The 24,324-nt window shown below is 36.5% G+C and overlaps 1 protein-coding gene across 2 annotated transcripts in view; it reads left to right on the forward strand.

Annotated features, from left to right (window-relative positions):
* The window catches only part of LOC144957354 (uncharacterized), a 31,684-nt gene extending 8,065 nt beyond the window's left edge, over nucleotides 1-23,619 (forward strand). The window contains exons 3-13 of one of the 2 annotated variants that reach the window (XM_078888530.1): nucleotides 954-1,136; nucleotides 1,703-1,720; nucleotides 7,963-8,227; nucleotides 10,064-10,210; nucleotides 12,413-12,527; nucleotides 13,480-13,608; nucleotides 13,879-13,998; nucleotides 14,721-14,806; nucleotides 15,964-16,194; nucleotides 19,208-19,489; nucleotides 20,433-23,619. In XM_078888530.1, the coding sequence (XP_078744656.1) occupies nucleotides 954-1,136; nucleotides 1,703-1,720; nucleotides 7,963-8,227; nucleotides 10,064-10,210; nucleotides 12,413-12,527; nucleotides 13,480-13,608; nucleotides 13,879-13,998; nucleotides 14,721-14,806; nucleotides 15,964-16,194; nucleotides 19,208-19,489; nucleotides 20,433-20,531 (1,675 nt within the window). In that variant the 3' untranslated portion in view covers nucleotides 20,532-23,619. The remainder of the gene's footprint in view (nucleotides 1-953; nucleotides 1,137-1,702; nucleotides 1,721-7,962; nucleotides 8,228-10,063; nucleotides 10,211-12,412; nucleotides 12,528-13,479; nucleotides 13,609-13,878; nucleotides 13,999-14,720; nucleotides 14,807-15,963; nucleotides 16,195-19,207; nucleotides 19,490-20,432) is intronic. The other variant, XM_078888531.1, reaches the window with a different exon arrangement.
* Nucleotides 23,620-24,324: the final 705 nt, after the last annotated feature.

Genomic DNA, 24,324 nt, shown 5'->3' on the forward strand with positions numbered 1-24,324 from the left:
AGCTATACTCATCGAGGTCTTTAAATATCTGTGACTGAATCACACACTTCTCAGCAAGCGTCATTCAGACCGCGAGGCTTACTACTTATTTACTTATTGCTCTAAAAAGTGGGGTTTTGTGTAGTTAAAACTGGGGCTTAAAGACAACCTATTCAAAATTGTCCTCGTTTTTCTTTGTTTTTTTTGTCACTATCAGCACTGATTACGTTACATTTCGTTACATGACATTACATTACATTTCATTACATTACATTACATTACATTACATTACATTACATTACATTACATTACATTACATTACATTACATTACATTACATTACGTTACATTACATTACATTACATTACATTACATTACATTACATTACATTACATTACATTACATTTCATTACATTCATTACATTGCATTACATTACATTACATTACATTTCATTACATTTCATTACATTACATTACATTAATTACATTACATTACATTTCATTACATTACATTACATTACATTACATTACACTACATTACATTACATTACATTACATTACATTACATTACATTACATTACATTACATTACATTACATTTCATTACATTACATTACATTACATTACATTACATTACATTTCATTCCATTACATTTCATTACATTACATTACATTACATTTCATTACATTTCATTACATTACATTACATTACATTACATTACATTTCATTACATTACATTACATTACATTACACTACATTACATTACATTACATTACATTACATTACATTACATTACATTACATTTCATTACATTTCATTACATTACATTACATTACATTACATTTCATTACATTACATTACATTACATTACATTACATTACATTAGATTTCATTACATTACATTACATTAGATTTCATTACATACATTTCATTACATTTCATTTCATTACATTACATTACATTTCTTCTTCTTAGAATGGCTAACTCAGACCATCAAATCAGCATGTGCCCTGACCGCTTCCTGTCCTCTATCTTCGAGGATCCCGGCAGACGGGCAGAACGTCTGGAGAAGAGCACCAACATCCATATGCCTAGTCGACTTCCTGTCTGGCTATGTAACATTATTGCCGCCACTCTTGGCACTGGCAGAGACCACAGGTACGATAAACCAAACTCTAATTCTATGCTCAAGTGAATTCTCAGTTAAGAAAAGCTGTGGACTGTAATAAGTATTGTATTGTTAAAAAGTGAATATAACGGCTTCAAAAAAGAGGAAAAATACTAAATATAGAATGTTTTGGGTTAAAACAAAATTAGTCTTAACTGAAGAAGGGTTTTGAGCCTGAAACATGGTGGTGGTGGTGGTGATGGTGGTAATATTAATAATAGTAATATAATGATGCTGATAATATAAATAACAATAATAATAATAATAATAATAATAATAATAATAATAATAATAATAATAGTAATAATAATAATAATAATAATAATAATAATAGTAATAATAAATAAATTAATTTAAAAATAATAATTATTATAATAAAATTGATAATAATAATAATAATAATAATAATAATAATAATAATAATAATAATAATGATACTTTATTCCATCCCAAAATGGGGGGGGGGGGGGGGGGGGGCTGAAAAAGATTTTGTCCCAATTATCATATTTATTCTGCCTGTTGAAAGAGGAAACATTTTTTTTCTATCCTCCCATAGAGAAGAATACCATAACAGGTAAGGGGGAAAAAAATGTATTCAAGACCACCAATGATTTTGCATTATAATTATATCTTTCACATCGGCTTGACTTTATTATTTCTCACATCACCTTGATATATCATCTTCCCTTTTCTTCACAACGATCAAAAGTGTAGCATGGTTTGACACAATGCGAATGTTGCTGATTTAACCTCAAAGGAATGAAAAACAATTTTAAAAAAAACAAAACTAGAGCACTTATACAGGGCAATATCCACTAAACGTGCTCAAATCACTTTACAAGGGGTACTGAAGACAACAACACTTAATACGTAGGTCGAGACATGACGCCTATTCTGTTAGGCGATATTATAATTTTTACTGTTAATAGCCAGGTACTCTTTTTACACCTGAGTACTGTGAGAGAATTTGAGTAAAGAGCTTTTTTTCAGAGACTCAACTATGCATCGCTCAGAGCAGGACTCGAACACAGGACCCTCCAATCTGAAAGCGAGAATCATACCATTAGACCACATTGCTGCACAACAAAAAAATGAGTGGAATAGAAGCTTTGATTTAATTTATAAAATGAAGACATAATGGGGACATTTTCGGGTTTCCTATTTGTCAACAAAACACGATGAATGAGACACCTAAGACAAATGACAGATCTCGACTTTTCAGGTTTCCATTTGTCAACAAATCACGATGAATGAGACACCTAAGACAAATGACAGATCTTGACTTTTCAGGTTTCCCTTTGTCAACAAATCACGATGAATGAGACACCTAAGACAAATGACAGATCTCGACTTTTCAGATTTCCCCTTTGTCAACAAAACACGATGAATGAGACACCTAAGACAAATGACAGATCTCGACTTTTCAGGTTTCCATTTGTCAACAAATCACGATGAATGAGACACCTAAGACAAATGACAGATCTCGACTTTTCAGGTTTCCATTTGTCAACAAATCACGATGAATGAGACACCTAAGACAAATGACAGATCTTGACTTTTCGGGTTTCCCCTTTGTCAACAAAATATGATGAATTGTACATCTAAGACAAGTGATCGTGGATATTGCACTGTGTAAAAGCTCAAGTTTTTTCTTGTTTTTTTTTTTTCTTCATGGTTTCACACACACACACACACACAGACACACACACACACACACACACACACACAGACACACACACACAAGCATCATATTGATTGTTTACACTGCATGTTTTCTGGATGACCAATTTATTTCTCAATTAAGCACCAAATGTAAAACTGTCCACTTTTGGGAGCTTTTGACACCTTTTTTTTTTCTTTTATCATATGCTTCCTTTGTTTGCTTTTTTCTTCAGTTTACGGCAAATATCGACATTTTTGTATACAATTTGTTATGTTATTTAATGCACCCTTTTGTAACTGTTACTACTACTTTAAATACTACTACAACAACTATACTATACTACTACTAACTACTACTACTACTACATACTACTACTACACTACTCAACTACTACATACTACACTACTACTAACTACTACTACTACACTACTACTACTACTACATACTACTACTACTACTACTACTACTACTACTACTACTACTACTACAACTACTACTATACTACACTATACTACTACTACTACTACTACATACTACTACTACTACACTACTACTACTACTACTACTACTACTACTACTACTACTACTACTACTACTACTACTACTACTACTACTACTACTACTACTACTACTACTAACTACTACTACACTATACTACTACTACTACTATACTACTACTACTACTACACTACTACTACAACATACTACTCACTACTACACTACTACTACTACTACTACTACTACTACTACTACTACTACTACTACTACTACTACTACTATACTACTACTATACTACCATATAACTACACTACTACTACTACTACTACTACACTACTACTACTACTACTACCATACTACAACTACTATACCACTACTACACTACTACTACTACATACACTACTACTACTACTACTACTACTACAAACTACTACTAACTACTACTACTACTACTACTACTACAACTACTACTACTACTACTACTACTACTACTACTACTACTACTACTACATACTACTACTACTACTACTACTACTACACTTACTACAACTACTACAACCGCTACTACTACTACCACTACTACTACTACTACCACTACTACTACAACTACTACTACTACTACTACTACTACTACTACTACTACTACTACTACTACTACTACTACTACTACTACTACTACTACTACTACTACAACTACTACTACAACAACTACTACTACCACTACTACAACTACTACTACTACTACTACAACTACTACTACTACTACCACTACTACTACAATACTACTACTACTACTACTACTACTACTACTACTACTACTACTACTACTACTACTACTACTACTACTACTACAAACTACTACACTACTACTACTACTACTTACTACCATTACTACAACTACTACAACCGCTACTACTAACTACTACTACTACTACTACTACTACTACTACTACTACTACTACTACTACTACTACTACTACTACTACTACTACTACCACAAGTACTGCTTCTACAACCACTAACTACTACTACTACTACTACTACTACCACTACTACTACTACTACTACTACTACTACTACTACTACTACTACTACTACTACTACTACTACTACTAACTAATTCTACCGTGAGGGGGGGGGGGGATGCTTACATTGAAGAAGTTTTAGTTGTGATTTCAAGTTCTTGATGCATTGAAGTCAATACATTGTTTATTGCCTATAAAGACTTTTGAAATATTCTGCATTTTAGATGACTGAATGGAGATCCTGACCTCCCATAGCGTGCAGGGAGGTACTTACTGTGTCTTCTATCCCCTTATATTTTTTCCAACATGCTTTCTGTCTTTGTCCTAGAATGAGATTACTTGGTTTTGTCCTAGCCCTGGCTGGAGTCCTAGCTGGGAGGAAAACAGTCAAAAGCATAGTTATTGTTTTGGGAGATGATATTTTTTTCCTTGTAAATCATCTCTCTGTTATGTATTATTATATTTATTATTTTGAATGTAAAATGTGGGCATTTGAGTGTATTCCTCTTTGTTAAATTTTGTGCTTGTGTCCGGATGAGACTTATGGGTTATCTCAAACTAAGTACATTAGTGGTGTGCTCTTGGAATCTACATCTGATCCCTATTTGTTCTCAGTGTTCCCCTTTGTCTTACTTTTTCTTGGGTGCTTTAATTGTAATTCTAGAACTTTTTACTATCCCATTTTCTTCCTTTTTAATGGCGCTGATATAACCTAAATTTGTTGCAAGCGCCGTAAAACCCTTAAAAACAAACAAAAACAAAACATTTTATATTACTGTTATCAGTAAGAAAACGGATAAAACTGAACTGTCTGTGTCCTTGATGGACAATGACTCATCGAAATCTGTGATAAAGTGGGCCAAGGATTGATAATTGTAACAAATTTACGATGAACATGGTTACATTAGGTTGGACTTAATTGTTTAATATTAGATAGCAGTGGGGGCTGCCTGAAGCCTGGAATCATGAAAATACTAATGAAAAGGTGAAGATGGGAAGGCTTTGGGTGGGAACAGTACAGTACAGACAATGGAAGTTTCGGGTACAAACGCTTTGTCAGCAAAACAATCAACAAAAGGGACGTTGAAAAGAAATGAAATTTGTCTTCAACGTTCCCTTTTTAAAAATTGTTTTTCTGAAGAAGGGTTTGTACCCGAAACGTCCATTATCTGTGCTGTTCCCATCCAAAACCTTTCCATCTTCACCTTTTTGATAGTATTGTACAATGTTGAATTTTAAGCTTTGAGATCGGACAAATTCCTTCTATGAGGAGAGTCAGTCTTGATTGGGTTTTTTTTTTTAATTTTTTTTTTTTTCAGAAGACCAGTGTTATCCAAAGGGTAACAAACAATTGCTATTGTCTGTTTACCTTTATAAAGCATTTTGAGCAGGTTTAGTGGATATTGCACTATATAAAAGCTCAAGTTATTAGACCTGTTAATATATGCACATCGGTTTATATCATTCCGATATAATGATGTACTATCAGATTGACACAAGGTTGTTCTTCGCAGTTGTCGCTTTGAAGAGATAAAGTGTCTCCTCAGCGAAGTATGATAAATACACACAATAGCTCTTAAAGATACCGACGTGTCACTGACACAGATATGGGCCTGTTTTCATGAACGATGACTAGATTTAGTAATTTACTAGTCTAGTAAATGTCTAGCTAGTCTTAAGCCCAAGCGAAGGAAGTGTCTAAAAAAATCGGATTTCATGAATGCTTTCTAGTCTCTGACTAGCTAGTCACTTGCCTAGAAGTGGGCGTTGTAAGGACGGTGACTAATTTGACTATTTTGTGCGGCTAACAGCAACTCTCTACTACACGAGGGCATTTTAAGATACATCAACTTTCATACTTACAACTCACAAGAGGAGATTATCAACACACGTGATATTGACTGACGACTGTTATAAACTGCAATGATGTCCATCGTCAACTGTCAATTCTATATTTAGAACAATGACAGTTTCATTGAGACCACCAACACTAAGATTTAGTCTCAAAGAAATTGAACAAAAAAAACAAATAATTACTCAAAAGATAAAGTGTGTTCTGATTAATCACATTATTTCAGTCAATTGCAATGTCAAAAGAATAACTTTTGTCTCCACTATACTTTCTAATCATTTTTTTTTTTTTGGTTGTTCTTTGATGCAAACCCTTCGATTTCAGAGTCTCTTATACTTGTTCACTCTCACTCTCAATTCCGAGTCGATAGATTCAGTTTTATTTAAGTTTTTACTCACAAAACTGTGTATTTTCGACGATCTGCACTTATCTAATAGTTTTTTAAAGCCAGTGTCAATGGCAACAGGACACTTTTTGCTTCTGTCATTCATAACCGACTATGTTCTTTCCGAAGCGAAGCGCACTCAATCTAAAAATAGCTGTTATCCTGTTGACGCTATGACGTCACCTAGTAACTAGACTCAGACTAAATCATGAAGTCTTGCTTCAGCAAATGACTAAATCTTAGTCCGAAGGTGCCATGCTTTTAGCCCCGGACTTGCTTAGTCAGTGTTAGTCAATAAATTGAACTGAGTCTCCAAAGATACTTTTAAACACTTTATTTACAGGCAAGATTGATTACAAGTAAAACATGATGCTTCCTCTTTGACAGTCACCAAAAAAAAAATCTGAACCTGCTCTCTCCATAGTAATCGTTCTCTCGATTACTCCCGTTCAAAATACACAACAGCCAGCTCACATGAAATCCAATTTTTTCAAGTCATTGCCTAAAGTCAGAGATAGTCAGGGACTAAGCGCTAGTCCACATTCATGATAACGGCCCATGATCTGTATAAGATGTTGAGTTAGGAATTAGGGGTGGGGGGTTGAATTTGGCCATATAAGGATGTGTTGCTATTTTTTTTTTTCTCCAGATTACAACTGTGAAACCACAATGATCTCTTGCAGTTTATAAGAGCTTGTTTTTATTTGAATGTCCCTTATCTAATCTTATCTTTTCCTGTAAAAAGTCAGGCTACAAGCATTTTGTTATTTGAATTCTCTAGACAAGGCCACTTTATTATTGATCAAATTCAAAGTTCTGGGTGGGGTTCTTGACCTCCCATAGTGGGAAGGGAGGAACTTACTGTGTCTTCTATCCCCCTATATCTGTTTTCCAACATGCTTTCTGTCTTTGTCTAGGATTGAGATTACTTGGTTTTGTCCTGGCCCTGGCCGGATACCTTGGCTGGGAGGGAATCAGTCAAATGCATAGTTATTTTTGGGAGATGATTTTTTTTCCTTGTAAATCATCTCTCTGTTATGCACTGTATTATGTCTTGATTGCATATTATATATGATTTGTAAACATTTGAGTGTATTACTCTTAGTTGGGACCTGTGTTTGTGTCTGGATGAGACTTTTAGGTGATCTCAAACTTAGTACTTTGATAGTGTGCTCTTGGAATCTACATCTGTTTTCTATTCGAGCCAATTCCCCTTTGCTTACCTGTTCTTGGGTGCTTTAATTGTAATTATAGAACTTTTTACTATCCCATTTTGTTCCTTTTTACTGTCGCTAATATGACCTTAATGTGATAAAAGCGCCGTAAAACCCTTCAAAATAAAAACAAACAAACTTCCATATTTCATTTTGAAATCTCTTGTTTTCTCACCCAGAAATGCCCGTACACTCATTTCCACCTTGCTCCACATCTTCACGCTGGTGTCTGGCCTGTGTTTTGGGGTTTGCGGACTCTACTTCAACGTCTATGACACAATGAGCACATTTACCAAGACTACAGTGCTGGTCAGCATGTCCAAGTGTGTCATCGGTCTCTACTGGATCTTAATGGGCATTTATTCACATTCGTTAGCGGCCAGACTTATCAGTAACCCTCGTGTTGTGGACTGCATCAGGCTGCACAGCAAAACTTTCATCAAGGTATTCTTTTATCTTTTAAATATTTACATTAGGCCTCCCATAATGGACAGGAAGGTCTTTTAGACTCATATATTTTCCAACTTGATTTCTGTCTTTAAATTGGAATGAGATTTACTTGGTTTTGTTCTGGCCCTGGCCAGAATCCTTGGCTGGGAGGGAAGCAATCAAATGTATAGTTACAGTTTTGGGAGATGATATTCTTTATCCTTGTAAATCATCTCTCTTTCATTCACAGTTATAGTTTTTGTTTTGATTATTTAAGGGGCGGTTTGGGTCTAATTATTAGGAAAATCCTTCAAAAATTTGATTTTGAGATTTTGGTGGAAAATGATATTTTATTATCTTAGAAATAATATAATTGAAGTCCAAATTCTTAAAGTAGACTATAAAGGCACGAAATGCACAGTCGAAAATGTTACAGCTAGTAAGAAATGTGTGAAAAACGGGAAGCTATTTTGCTATTTTCTCAATATGTCATTTTTCTAAGGGTATGGGAAACTGTGTCAAACGTTTCTCAGAATCTATTCAATGAAATTGTCTGAAAATTTCCACAGTTATCACAGAGATAATGTATTATGTCACCATAGAGAGATTTTTTTTGATAAGATTTGTGAATTTTAAATTATAATCCTAAATCTGAATTTTTTACATCAATTTTGTCATAACATTTTGATTCTAAACTTTGTAATGATGTAATAAAAATTCCATAAGCTAAAGCCGTAAAATCTCTCTATGGTGACACACTATGGTACAATGTTGACAAGAGGGAAGAATATGGAGGTCATTCCTTCATTAGTTTTTGTGGAACGTTTGCCACGAGATTGTTATATTTTTTTATGTCAGACCCCCAAATTAGATCGCAAAATGGGTATCAACACAGATAATTAAAATTTTTCACCATAAATGTTATTTTTTAAACTATATTGATGATACAGAATGATTAAAACCGCCCAGTATAGGTAATTATAATATTTTTAGAAAAGACCCAAACCGCCCCTTAATGATATGCAAGCATTTGAGTGATTGGGATCCTATTCTGGATATCAAACTTTTAGGCGATCTCAAACTTAGGTACACTGATAGTGTGCTCTTTGAATCTGCATCTGTTCCCTAGTTGAACCAGTCCCCTTTTCTTATATTTTCTCATGTGTTTTTAATCATAAATTTATACATTATTTGACTGTCCCATTTCCTCCTTTTATACTGGCACTGAAATGACCTAAATGTTTTACCCACGCTGTAAAATTCTTAGAAATAAAACAAATAAATATTTACGTACTTAAGAGTAAAATTAGTGGGCAATTTCATAAACAGAACACAGCTTTGTGACTGGTGTACGTATATACAGAAACTATTATCGTCGCTTAAAATGTTTGTTTAGGAGGGACGATATTGGATCTTTCAGATTGAAATGTTTTCAAAATTTTATATTGTGAGCTCATGTCTGTGGTAGTGTCTGTAAATTAAGGTATTCCAATTGAAAACATTCTATGATTTTGATTTATACATACATTTTTATTATTATTATTATTATTATTATTATTATTATTATTATTATTATTATTATTATTATTATTATTATTATTATTGTTATTATTATTATTATTATTATTATTATTATTATTATTATTATTATTATTATTATTATTATTATTATTATTATTATCATTATTGTTGTTGTTGTTGTTAATATCAATATCATCGTCATCATCATCATCATCATCATCATCATCATCATCATCATCGTCATTATCACCATCATCATCATCATCATCATCGCCATTATCACCATCATCACTATCATTATCATCAATATCATTATCATTCAAACAACAGGTCAACATGGCTATCATCATCGCCATCTTAATGATTTCCATCATCTGCCTGAACCTCTACACCAACGTGTACCTGCTTGACCCTCGACCCCTTGCCAGCAACAAGACTCTGGTCTACGATGCAAACTGTGCCAGCATTGGAGTCGATGTGAGTTTTAATCTATCGTGGATTGGGATGGCTAGGGCCAGTTTGAGTGGCTAAGATCAACCCCCATATCTGCCGTCTTAAGGAAAAAGACTGTATATAGCCTCTTATTCCAAGTAAACATAGAGTCTTTTTCCTTAAGACGTCAGAAATGTGCATCCTCCCCCCAACCTCCCCCTCCAGATTGAAAGATATTAAATAAATATGGTAAAATTTACATCATTTGATAGATTTCATCCTTCCCAGCACTTTAGAAATCGGACATCGGACAGGTTATTTCTGTGGTGTAATGGTAGTACATCTGACTGGTAATCAAATCCATTAGAAATAGGACATCGGACAGGTTATTTCTGTGGTGTAATGGTAGAACATCTGACTGGTAATCAAATCCATTAGAAATAGGACATCGGACAGGTTATTTCTGTGGTGTAATGGTAGAACATCTGACTGGTAATCAAATCCATTAGAACTAGGACATCGGACAGGTTATTTCTGTGGTGTAATGGTAGAACATCTGACTGGTAATCAAATCCATTAGAACTAGGACATCGGACAGGTTATTTCTGTGGTGTAATTGTAGAACATCTGACTGGTAATCAAATCCATTAGAAATCAGACATCGGACAGGTTATTTCTGTGGTGTCATGGTAGAACATCTGACTGGTAATCAATCCCATTAGAAATCAGACATCGGACAGGTTATTTCTGTGGTGTAATGGTAGTACATCTGACTGGTAATCAAATCCATTAGAAATCAGACATCGGACAGGTTATTTCTGTGGTGTCATGGTAGAACATCTGACTGGTAATCAAATCCATTAGAAATCAGACATCGGACAGGTTATTTCTGTGGTGTAATGGTAGTACATCTGACCTGTAATCAATCCCATTAGAAATCGGACATCGGACAGGTTATTTCTGTGGTGTAATGGTAGTACATCTGACTGGTAATCAATCCCATTAGAAATCGGACATCGGACAGGTTATTTCTGTGGTGTAATGGTAGAACATCTGACTGGTAATCAATCCCATTAGAAATCGGACATCGGACAGGTTATTTCTGTGGTGTAATGGTAGAACATCTGACTGGTAATCAAATCCATTAGAAATAGGACATCGGACAGGTTATTTCTGTGGTGTAATGGTAGAACATCTGACTGGTAATCAAATCCATTAGAAATAGGACATCGGACAGGTTATTTCTGTGGTGTAATGGTAGAACATCTGACTGGTAATCAATCCCAGTCGACGTCGACTGATTTTTTGGGATGGTTTTTTTCTTGTATTTTTCTTTCTTGTTACCTTTGATACACACTTGTTCAGATCTTTAACAAATGTCTTTTAATCTCCCAGCGCATCAAATCTGATCTCCACACTTGGTCTTAACACTCTTAATATACGAAGAGCAAGAATGGTCCATAAAATTTTCCACCAAAATATTTTGATTGATTTACCAAAGAACACAGGTCTAGGAACAAGAAAAGAATGGACCATAACAACAAAATAATTCCACCACACAAGAGAATTGAATCATACCCTGGGTGGGGTTCCTGACCTCCCATAGTGGGCAGGGAGGTACTTACTGTGTCTTCTATCCCCCTATATCTGTTCCAACTTGCTTTCTGTCTTTGTCTTGGAATGAGATTACTTGGTTTTGTCCTGGTCCTGATCAGATATCCTTGGCTGGGGGTGAAACAGTCAAATGGATAGTTAGTTTGGGGAGATGATATTTTTTTCCTTGTAAATCATCTCTCTGTTGTGTACTGTATTATGTTATATATGATTTGATAGGGATTGGGGTTTGGGGCTGCAGAGGAATTTGAGTCCAAAACATTCCGCGTCAAGGTAGGATATGTAGTCTTGTGGTATGACACTCGCGTTTGGATCAGAAGGTCCTGGGTTCAAGCCTCACCCAGCGCATAGTTGAGTCCTTCAAAAAGACTCTTTACTCATATTCTCTCACCGTACTCAAGTGTAAAATGAGTACCTGGTTGTTAACAGTGTTGTTTCTCTTGGAAAAAAATTGTAATAAAACAGGCGTCATGTGTCATTCTATATGTTACGTATTGCTGTCAGTAAGGTACCCTTTGTAAAGCGCTTTGAGCACGTTTAGTGGACATTGCGCTATATCAAAGCTCAAGTTTATAGATGGATGAAGACTTTTCAATGATTTATTTTGATCTTTTATTTTATTTTCATACACAGATCATTTTGTGTAAAATCTATTACGGTTCTAAAGTTGTCTTCTCTTTCCTGTCATTGTGTTGGAATCTCATGGTGGCCACGATTTGTCTCTCCATTTGTAGAACTCTCACCATTGGTAAGTTTTAATTGCTAGTGTCTTGATCTATCTATATCTATTGTGCGGCTATGTGGTCTTGTGGTATGACACTCGCTTTCGGATCGGAAGGTCCTGGGTTCGAGCCTCGCTCTGCGCATAGTTGAGTCCTTGGAAAAGGCTCTTTACTCACATTCTCTCACTGTACTCAGGTGTAAAATGAGTACCTGGCCGTTAACAGCGTTGTTTATGTCGGAAAAATTTGCAATGTTGCCTGACAGGTGTCATGTCACGTTTTACACGTTACGTGTTGCTGTTGGTCAGGGACCCCTTGTAAAGCGCTTTGAGTATGTTAAGTGGATATTACGCTATATAGAAAAGGTCATTAAACTAGTGTTGTGATCTATAATAAACTTGCTACTTATACACATTTGATTGGTAGACATAGGTTTTTTGGGACCAATGTTGGGCAATTTTAGATTTCTGAAATGATATAGAAAAGATTCTAGGATTTATCTATTTGTTCTTTTGGTTTCAATACATATATTATGTTTGTAAGGTTATTTCTTGGGTGGGGGGGGGGGGGGGGGTGGGGAGCAGCGTGGCTCAGCGGTACAGTCTTTGTTTCATACCTGAAAGGTACCGAATTCAATCACCCGCCGCTGTGCAGTGTGGCCTTGAGCAAGTCACCTCTCCCTAGCTCAATTTGCAGCGCTGCACTGTGGCTGACGCCTGGGTTATTCCAGTCTTCCCCTAGAATAGACCCTGGAGACAAATTTTCCCTATGGGATGAATAAAGGGAATTTTATTTATTTATTTTTTGTAAAAATTTTTTTATTTTAATCCATTTTTTGTAGTCTTTTTATATTAATCTTCAAGAAAATGGATTATAAGTGATTAAAGAAAGCAAAGAGGGAAAAAAAGCCAAATGACATATGTGAATTTGTCATTTCTTTTTTTCTTTTTACTTCATTTTTTTTCTCTTTTCTTTCAGGCATCCGTCGATTCATCCGAGAGCTCAACTTTGATTCCCACATTTACGAAGAATACCAGATGGCTCAGTATTATCAACAGCTATCTACAGGAGTAGTCTCCCATGAGGCTTTTATGAAAGATATAAACGGTAGTGGCCTAACCTTTGATCTAGTTCTTAATCTTTGACTTCCTATTTAGTCGAGTCTGACTCTTACTCTGTCTTGTCCCTAGTTCACCACGCTGTCTTTTAATGTAAATGTTGCTGCTCGAAGGGTTTCCCCTTTATCAGCAAAACAGGATGGATGAAACACTACAGATGAATGAGATAATGTGGTAGTGGTGTTGTTAAGATAAATAAACAAAAATATTCAATGTTTCTAAAACATTCAATTATTATTACTTATTGGTTTGTAACCAGAGTCCTGGACCATTTGGGACGATGACGTTAAAGCATTCGATGATGAAAGTGTTTACCAACTACCGTCTACTCGGGAAAGTATGTTGAAAGACTTAAAGACAATGAGGCGAAAAACGAGTGGTGAGTGTTCTCGGGGTTAGTGAAGTCCAGTCCAATTCATTCTGTCACAGCTTCAAACACGACCTTTGGCGTTTTGTGGGATGGTGTTAGATTTGGGCTCTGTATCACTATGTGGTCCAGTGGTGTGACACTCACTTTCAGATTGGAAGGTCCTGAGTTCGAGCCTTCTTGGTGCATAGTTGAGTCCTTAAAAAAAGGCCGAGTCCTTAAAAAAGACTTCTCACTGTATTTTAGAGGGTCAAATTTGGGCCGAGGTCACGATTTTTTTCCTCCGGATTCGGATTTTTAAGCCAAAATTTACAAGGACATTTGGTCAAAATATTATTTTACTCAGAAATTGACGTGTGACCCAACTGGAATGAGCGGCATCAATTCTTTTATAAAGTGTTTTAAAATGACACTTGGATTGGAAAGGGTTGAAATCAAACATTTCCTCGTTGATATAGATTCTAGTTTTAATACAAAACTGTGTTTATTATGTAAATATGTCTATTTCTTTTGATATTATTATTATTATTATTATCATCATCATCATCATCATCATCATTATTATTATTATTATTATTATTATTATTATTATTATTATTATTAATATTATTATTATTACTATTATTTGTTCAATTGAGTCAGCATTCACTTCTCCCCTATTTCCCCCCCCCCCCCCCCCCCCCCCCCCCCCCACCCACCCACCCCAACCCTTTTATTCATCACCTTATGACTAGTTCAAGGCAATTTATTGGATCTTTCTACGGGCTCCAGACAGGAGCAGGTTCTTGATTACAATGTGAGGAAAATCATAGAATGTCAGGTAAGAAGGGATGATGACAATATTATGGATCCTGGATATTATGGGTATTGTAAAAATCGGAATATTGCGTGTGTATATGGTTGTTTGTATATTTATATCGATGGCCAGTTGATCAAACCTCTGAAGTATAGTATTGCAAAGAGGCTATATATATATATATATATAATATATATAATATATATATATATAATATATATATATATATATATATATATATATATATATATATATATATATATAGAGAGAGAGAGAGAGAGAGAGAGAGAGAGAGAGAGAGAGAAAAAGAGAGATAATAAATAAATTCTCTTTATTCATCCCATAGGGGAAATTTGTCTCTTGGGTCTATTCCAAGGGAAGACTGGAATAACCAAGGTGTCAGCCGCTTTGCAGCGCCGCAAACTGAGATAGGGCGAGGTCACTTGCTCAAGGCCACACAACAGGCAGCTATTCGAGCTCTGCACCTTATACATATATATATGTATGTGTATGTGTGTGTGTCAATGTGTGTGATACAGTACCAGACAATGTGGATAGAAAAATATATGGAAAAAATCAACAGTGGCAGGCTAATTATTTGGATAACCTTTATTTCCTGTGCTTAATCTGTAGGTTTTCAGACCTTTACAATTTACACATTATCTTTTTTACGTGTAATGTTTTAGAGTTTGGTCCATTTATCAATTATTTCTTTTTTCAGAATTGTCAACTTAAAAGAAAATAGTTGTCACTCAACTCAATTTTCATTTTTTGTCTTCTTTTCCTTCTTTTTCATCTTTTTCTTCTCCTCTTTCCCCTCCTCCTCTTTCTCATTTCTTCCTTCTCTTCCTCTTTCTCCTCCTCTTCCTCTTTTTCCTCTTCTTCCTCCTCCTGCTCCTCCTCTTTCTCATTTCTTCCTCCTCCTCCTCTTCCTCCTCTTCTTCCTCCTCCTCCTCCTCCTCTTTCTCATTTCTTCCTCCTCCTCCTCTTCCTCTTTCTCTTCCTATTCCTCTTTCTCCTCCTCTTTCTCATTTCTTCCTCCTCTTTCTCATTTCTTCCTCCTCCTCCTCCTCCTCCTCCTCTTCTTCCTCCTCCTCCTCCTTCTTCTTCCCCTTCTAAGTTAATGTCATATTGACGTGATGGATCATATTTTCTTTTCAATTTTTTGTTGTCGGTTTCAGGAGAGGAGTCGAGAGCGACAGCGAGTGATGAGTGAGAGGAGTATGCAGTCCAACTCGTATCCAGAGTCAATACAGGAAGAGGCAACGAGGGGAAAAGACGACCACGACGATGCGGACAGAAAATCCCAAAATGAAATCGGAGGTCATGGAGGTCATGGAGATGGTGGAGGTCCTAGTGGACCTCCTGTCATCAGTAACCAGGACCTGATGTTTACATATTTCAAGCTGATGGTGAGGATGATGATGGGATATAAGAAGGAAAAAAAAGTGAATTTGGAATGTTTCTGGAGCTAATTGTAATCAGATAAGATATACTTTATTGATCCTGAATGGAAATCATCATAATGTTACACATCATTCATCGTTGTATTAGCACAGATTTATACACTGTCATGAACTAATTGATGAAAATACGAAGATTATTTAAAACAAATAAACATCAACTATAATAAAATATCCATAAAATATACACAGGTACAAGCAAAAATATAAAATAGGACATGAAAGTAGAATAGAGTTATAATAATGGATTTGTAATGTAAATAGAATTTTGAAAATAGATTGGGAATAATTGCACATAGCCAACACAGGTTGATAAAAAGTAAAAATAAAGTATGGTATTTGAATTTGAATGTATAAATTTACAGTGGACTCCGAATAAGACGATGCCCAGGGAACCGAGAAAAAAATAGACTTATCCGAAAATCAACTTAACCGGAGTGTAACCAAATGAGCAAAAACTCATTTGAACAAAGCAAACCAATCTAGATTAAGTATGTCCCTTCATATCGCGCGGTCTCTGTAGTGGTCATCAGAGGCTCCTACCCCCAATAGCCCCATAGAGGAATCAGAATACATAACAATCGGAATTTGAGATTTTAAAAAAGCGGAATCAACTTACTGTTATTGACTATGACATGCTTTGCAACAGAAAATGTAATAGACAATCCAAAAGTTCTCAAATGATTAAAAATAAAAAATGTGTAAAAATGTACAGATTGTGTAAAGACTAAGAATGGGGTCAAATAATAATAGAGAACACACAGGTCATGGCCGTCTGAGAGCAAAGCATTGAATGGATGGATTTAACCTTGTCAGGATACTCCACCCCCCCCCCCCCCCCCCCCCCATACACACACACCTAATCAAGCAAACGCGCGTGCCGGTACACACACACACACACACACACACACGGACACAGGGCTAAAATTAAATAGGGAAAGAAGCTGACCGTACTCAAATAATATTATTACTGATTGAAGCCAACATATAATATTACCAAGGTCATTGACCTCACGAATTGGAGTCACAATAATAATAATAATACTTCAGTCAACCCCCCTCCCAAACATATAATATTATCCGACATCAGCAGCACACACTTTAAAGAGACTAATCAGACATACAAAATGTGTGTTGGTTGACCATAGGAGATGACGAAATAAGCCATAGCTCACTTTTTTTTTCGCTAGAGATTTTTTTTTTATTTTCCTCGACAGAGAGGTGAAAAGCGGAATTTTTGCCTTGAATGTGGAATGTATTCCAATTAAGTGAAATTATTCCGCGAAAAGTGGAAGGGTAGGAGCCTCGAGGTCAAGGTCATGCTTCTTGTAAATCGTCGAGACAGAAATAGCTGGTATGCCAATTTCCTATGCGATGATTTTCTGTCGCATGCCAAACTTTCCAAGTGCATCGAATCTTCCTTTTCCGCGATAGGTTTGCCATTGTAGTTGTAGACTTGACTTGAATTCCTCTTGATAAAATTGATACAAATTAAGAGGGCCATTACATAGGATGGCCTGGGATTAGAACCAAAAAAATCTTGAACTTGAAGTTGCGACATGTAAAATTTGAGATGGAGAAATTAAAGTTATTCAATACTGCTCATGTACATTGAACACGGACGTCAGGCAAAGCACCTACATCACATCGATGTGGGCCAATCGTTCGCGGATATTCTTAACCACTTAAAATTCTTTCTGGTAGCTTTTTTAACCGATGTAAATACTTGTTTATTTGTGATTTTTTTGTAGTCATGAGTGATAAGAACATCGACTTAAGCGACATCGACTTATGTGGAGTTTTTTTTTTTTACTAATGTTATATAGGAAGAAGGGGGAGGGACCAAGAAAAAAAATCGACTTGGGTAAAAATCGACTTAGGCAACGTCGACGTATCCAGAGTGCACTGTATATTAAATAAAGTAGATATAGCACCATGTAAACAAAAAATAATGAAAAATTTACTAAACGTACTCAAAGCGCTTTACAAGGGGTCCCTGGTCAACAGCAACATTTAACATCTAGGACAGGACATAACGCTTGTTAGGCGATATTACAATTTTTCGGACAAAGACAATGCTGTTGACGGCCAGGTACTCATTTTACACCCGAGTACGGTGAGAGAATGTGAGTAAAGAGCCTTTTCCAAGGACTCAACTATGCCCCGAGCGCGAGGCTCGAACCCAGGACCTTCCGATCCGAAAGCGAGTGTCATACCACAAGACCACATAGCCCCACATGCATCAGAGATTGGCTTATGGTTTTCAGGTCATAATTTTTGCAAAAAAGCGTGATAGCCCAATCATTGCCAAATTCACAATCCATCATGAAACATTGAATATATGTATCAGCTCTCTGAATCGTGTTTAGTGCTCTGTTGAATGTTTCTGCATTTTCTATCTCGGTAGTTTTTGCACATAACGCATTCCATTTGTGAATCAATACTAATCCTTATCCAGTAGTCCTTTAGAGCCATTGGGCACACAGAGCCGAAGTTGATCCCAGTTTCTATTCACAAATAGGGGGTGTCGTTAGCTCAGTTAGTTGAACAAGTTCATTTATCATTCCCAGTGTCGAATATCCTCAAAAAAAGTTGAACAGGTTCATTTATCATTCCCAGTGTCGAATATCCTCAAAAAAAGTTGAACAGGTTCATTTATCATTCCCAGCATTAAATTTCCTCAAAAAGAGTTGAACAAGTTCATTTATCATTCCCAGTGTCGAATATCCTCAAAAAAAGTTGAACAAGTTCATTTATCATTCCCAGTGTCGAATATCCTCAAAAAAAGTTGAACAAGTTCATTTATCATTCCCAGTGTCGAATATCCTCAAAAAAAGTTGAACAGGTTCATTTATCATTCCCAGCATTCAATGTCGTCAAAAAAAGTTGAACAAGTTCATTTATCATTCCCAGCATCGAATATCCTCAAAAAGAATTGAACAAGTTCATTTATCATTCCCAGCGTCGAATGTCCTCGACATCTCGCCTCCTCCAACGATGGATGTCCTCCTGGATCACCTTTGTCCTACTCTGGTGTGTCAGCCTCATCATCTACTGGGTTCGTCACACGGCCATGCTCACCGATTTGATGGAGTTTCTGCTGCCTGTCGTTACCATTGGGTTCATGACCTCGGCCTATGCAGAGGTCAACTTTGAAGGAGGTCGCGTCCTTAAGTGCCTTCTGCCACTGGAGGAGAGGTTGCCCGTCATTTACTACATCCAGAATGCAGGCTTGGAACTCAAAGTAAGAAGTGATAAGCTTTGTTTTTATCATTGTCTTCATCATCATCATCCTCATCACCATGCTCATCATCATCATCATCCTCATCATCATCATCATCATCGTCATCTTTATCATCATCATCATCTTTATCATCATCATCGTCATCTTTATCATCATCATCTTTATCATCATCATCATCATCACCATGCTCATCATCACCATGCTCATCATTCATCATCATCATCATCATCATCTTTATCATCATCACCATTCTCATCATCATCATCATCATCATCATCATCATCATCTTTATCATCATCACCATTCTCATCATCATCATCATCATCATCATCATCATCATCTTTATCATCATCACCATTCTCATCATCATCATCATCATCATCATCACCATGCTCATCATTATCATCACCATGCTCATCATCATCATTATCATCATCGTCATCATCATCATCATCATCATCAGAAAGATGCAGATTTAATTGGTATAGACAGATATATTAGAGATGGGGAAAGGGGGGGGGGGGGATTTAGCCAAGTTCTGATTTTTTTTTCCATCCAGATCTTTGTTTTTTTTTTTTTTTTTTTTTTTTTTTTGTATTGGCAAAAATATGAGAGGAAGGTTGGACTCAGAAATGGCCATGTCGTCAAACTGTAATAAATCAGTTCTCATATCGTTTTTAAAGTTTGGATTCATGTTTTATTTTAAAAGGTGGAAATTTTGCTATAAACGATAAGATTATTTGGTTTTTTATTTTTGATTTATTTATTATTTTTTTGAAAGGGGGGGGGGGGGGGGGGAATTAAATTTTCATTTGTGTCCCGTAACAGATCTGTATACTGATTATCATGATCTTTATTATTATCATCTCTCCTTCTTTCTGCCACCCCCTCTTCTCTCCCCTCCCCTCCCCCCATCTCCCTTCCTCCCTCTCTTCCATTCCAGATATTTAGCTTTGTGATGACGTACAACGTACTGGTTACGGTTTTAGCAGGCGTGGCGTTGACCATCGCCTCCAGAATCATCATTGAACAAATTACATAAAGAAAAACCAGGGGCAAACATCCACAGACCATTTGCCTTGCTTGGTGAATGCTATAAGTTATAATCTCCAAATTATAATGCACCAAAGAATGTTTAAAAAAAAATTATTTCTTCATTCCAAGCACCTTGTTTTTCATTTGCATTTATACTGTAACTATGAATGAATTCATGATTTTGCTTCAAGTCCCACCAAAAGTGGTGTAGTGTGCTGGCAATATAGTCTTGTCTCGCTGTATTTTAGCACACTCTGCAATACAACACACTATAGCTGGGTGACTGAATTTTATCTTTTTATAAGTTGTAACCTCCCATGAGGGTCCTGATAGCTCAGTTGGTAGAGCACTCGCTTCTCACACAAAAGGGCCCCCGAGATCGATCTCGGGTGTAGTCGAGATTTTTTTCTGATCCCCCTGTACCACAATATCGTCTGCTATTCCAATCACGCCTTTGCATCCTTCAAAAGTCTGATCGATCTTGGCTCATTTTCAGACCAAATGGCATTCTCAAGAATCTGTATCTGCCGAAAGAGGTATTGAAGGTTGTCAGGTAACTGGATTCGTCGTCCAGTTCAATGTTCCAGTATCCAGCTTTTGCATCAAGTATGGAGAAATACTAGGCACCATTGAGTTTCGGTATGATTTCTTCAAGTGTTGGAATGGCATGATGTTCTCTCAGTATAGCCTTGTTTAGATCTTTCGGGTCAAGACATAGTCTTAGTTTGCCATTAGATTTTTCTCTGTAGACAAGGCTGTTGACCCATGCCGTCGGTTCACCTTCTTTGATTTTGTTGATGATTCCTTTTTCTGTCATTTCGTCCAATTCTTCTTTTATTCGGTCTTTCAGGATAATTGGGACTCTTCTTGGAGCATGTATCATTGGTGGAATACTTTTGTCAATGTTGATGTGATATTGGCCTTGGAATTTGCCAATACCATTGAAGGTATCTGGAAATCTGTTCTTGATCTTCTCTTCACAATTTTCATTTTTAATTTGGCAATTAATTGCGATTAGATTGAGTGCTTGAGCTGTTGGCAGTCCTAAGATTGCGTTTCCTTCATCTTCTGTGACATAGAATAAGGCATTTTGGTATTTGTCTTTACTCGAACAGGAAAAGTAACTGTTCCAAATTGTTTGACTTGGTGACCGCCGTATGCCATCAATGTTCTTGAGGAAGGCTGGAGTGATTTTGGTAATCCTTCTTTGTCGACATCATCTGGGTACATGTTTTTGTAGATTCTGAGTGGGAGGGCGTTGCCTTGTGCACCGGTATCAACTTTCACCTTTAAAGTAGCAGTCTTCTTCTCGTTAAGTTTTATCTTAATTTTTTTTATTTCTCCAAATTCACAATCGTTGGCCAGAATCTTCAAATCTGTAATAAACTGATCGACCATTTCTTCAGTTGCCTGCATTCTGGAATTGAACTTGTAGCGGGCCATTGGAACGTTTTTCTTTGGTTGGCGATACCTTGTGAATCGGTCTATCATTTCACTTACTGCCAGTTGCTCCTCGGTGTTCCAGGAGTTGTAAATATCTCGCCCATCTTCACCAATATAGAGCAGGAAGTAGCTACTCTTTTGTTCTTCGATTTTCTCTGCTAATGGGCCAGTCAGCAGTAATTTCATGTGCTGCAACCATTTTCGCCAGTTTTCTGAAATGCTCCCACTTTCAAAATTCATCGGACTCGGTTTTATGGAGTCCGTCTTTGGGTTTGGAACTTTAGTCAGGAACTAGTTTTGGTAGAAGAAATAGCTCGATGAAATATTGATTCAAAGAAAATGTAATATACTAGTGGAGTTTCTGAAGCAAGGGTTTTACTTATCTGTATCTTCTGACACCATGTTATGATTTGAGTGTGGTACTATGAATGACAAACAAAACACATGTGGTCTAGTCGTCAACCATGTTTATTCACAACTGAGGGTAAGTTGGTATTTTAGTTGCCAGGTCCATATGGTGTTGCCATATTGGCTGTTTTCAACTAAGTATGATTATATAACATTAATTAGCAGTTTCTGCTGATGATTGCACTTAAACTGGGTGAGGTTCCTGACTTCCCATAGTGGGCAGGGAGGTACTTACTTGTGTCTTCTATCCCCCAATATCTGTTTTCCAACTTGATTTCTGTCTTTGTCTTGGAATGAGATGACTTGGTTTTGTCCTGGTCGGATACCGTGGTCTGGAGGGAAAATTTAGAGTTTTGGGAGATGGTTTTTTTTTTTTTTTTGTCTTGTAAATCATCTCTGTTATGCATTGTATTAATTTTTGTTTTACATCTATATGATTTGTAAACATTTGAGTATGTTCCTCTTAGTGGGGATCTGTGCTTTTGTCAGGATGAGAGTTTTAGGTGATCTCAAACTAAGTACACTGATAGGATGCTCTTGGAATCTACATCTGTTTCCCGTTTAAACAAATTCCCCTCTGTCTTGTCATTTTTTCGTGTGCTTTAATTGTAATTCTAGAACTTTTTACTATCCCCTTGACTTCCTTTTTACTGGCGTTGCTATGACCTGAATGTGATGCAAGCGCCAAAACACCCTTAAAAACAAAAACACATATACACCATATACTATATACTATACTCAATGAATCAAAATGGAGCCAATTGTGACAAATTTTTGTTGACAAACCTACCAAATACTATTGCTTTATGTGCCTTACTCTTTCATTTTTTACACCTTGTAAATATTACAACCTTTTTGAAATAAAACACTTTACTATTTATTGGTACTTATATTATGATTGTTGCTTTTATGAGAATATCATGTTAAGAAATTAAGGAGCAGGCACCAGTGTAAGATAAAGATCTGAACAAGTGTGTATGAAAGGTGTCAGACAAAGCAAGAAAGAAAAATACTAGAAAAAAAAAAAACACCCCAAAAAATCAGTGTGCCTCAACTGGTCGACTGATTTTTTTCGGATGTTCTTTTTTCTTATACTTTTCTTTCGTGCTTTGCCTGACACCTTTGATCGGTACACACTTGTTCAGTTCTTTATCTTGCTTTTATGAGCCTTGTTAGGTATTTCTTTCCGTTTTGTTAACTTCTACACACACACCTTTTAAAGATTAAAAGATTTTTGAAATAAACACCTAAACTTGTTATTGGTACTTATATTATGATTGGATGGTGAAAATATTTTAATCAGATATTGATATGTTAGCAAAATGAGCACCATAATTCATATAAACAAAGAGTGGAAATCGTCCATTTTTGCATTTTAGGTTAATGCACATTCTTTTCTTGAAATTCAGATTTGTCCCAACAATAAAGGAATTGCAAGGATTCTTCGTTCTACTCAGCAGTGGGTTGGGAAGTTGAGTTCGCTACATCTGGTGGAAAAAAATTGGCAATCCATCCAAAGAGTAGCAAGCAATTATTGCTGATACTGATAGTTTACCGTTACAAAAGCCAGGATAAATCTGACTCCTAGGTGGATCTTGGACCTCCCAAGGTGGACAGGCTGGGTGGGGTCTATGACCTCCCAAGGTGGACAGGCTGGGTGGGGTCGTTGACCTCCGAAGGTGGGCAGGCTGGGTGGGGTCGTTGACCTCCGAAGGTGGGCAGGCAGGGTGGGGTCGTTGACCTCCCAAGGTGGGCAGGCAGGGTGGGGTCGTTGACCTCCCAAGGTGGGCAGGCAGGGTGGGGTCGTTGACCTCCCAAGTTGGTGGGCAGGCTGGGTGGGGTCTTTGACCTCCCAAGGTGATCACTTGCTGTGTCTTTTATCCCCCTATATCTGTTTTCTGAGTTGCTTTCTGTCTTTGTCTTGGAATGGGATTACTTGGTTTTGTCCC

This window comes from Berghia stephanieae, chromosome 11 (genome assembly GCF_034508935.2).
Source record: "Berghia stephanieae isolate SIO BIC M18660-M18661 chromosome 11, UCSD_Bste_1.3, whole genome shotgun sequence".
In the NCBI taxonomy this organism is placed as follows: domain Eukaryota; kingdom Metazoa; phylum Mollusca; class Gastropoda; order Nudibranchia; family Aeolidiidae; genus Berghia; species Berghia stephanieae.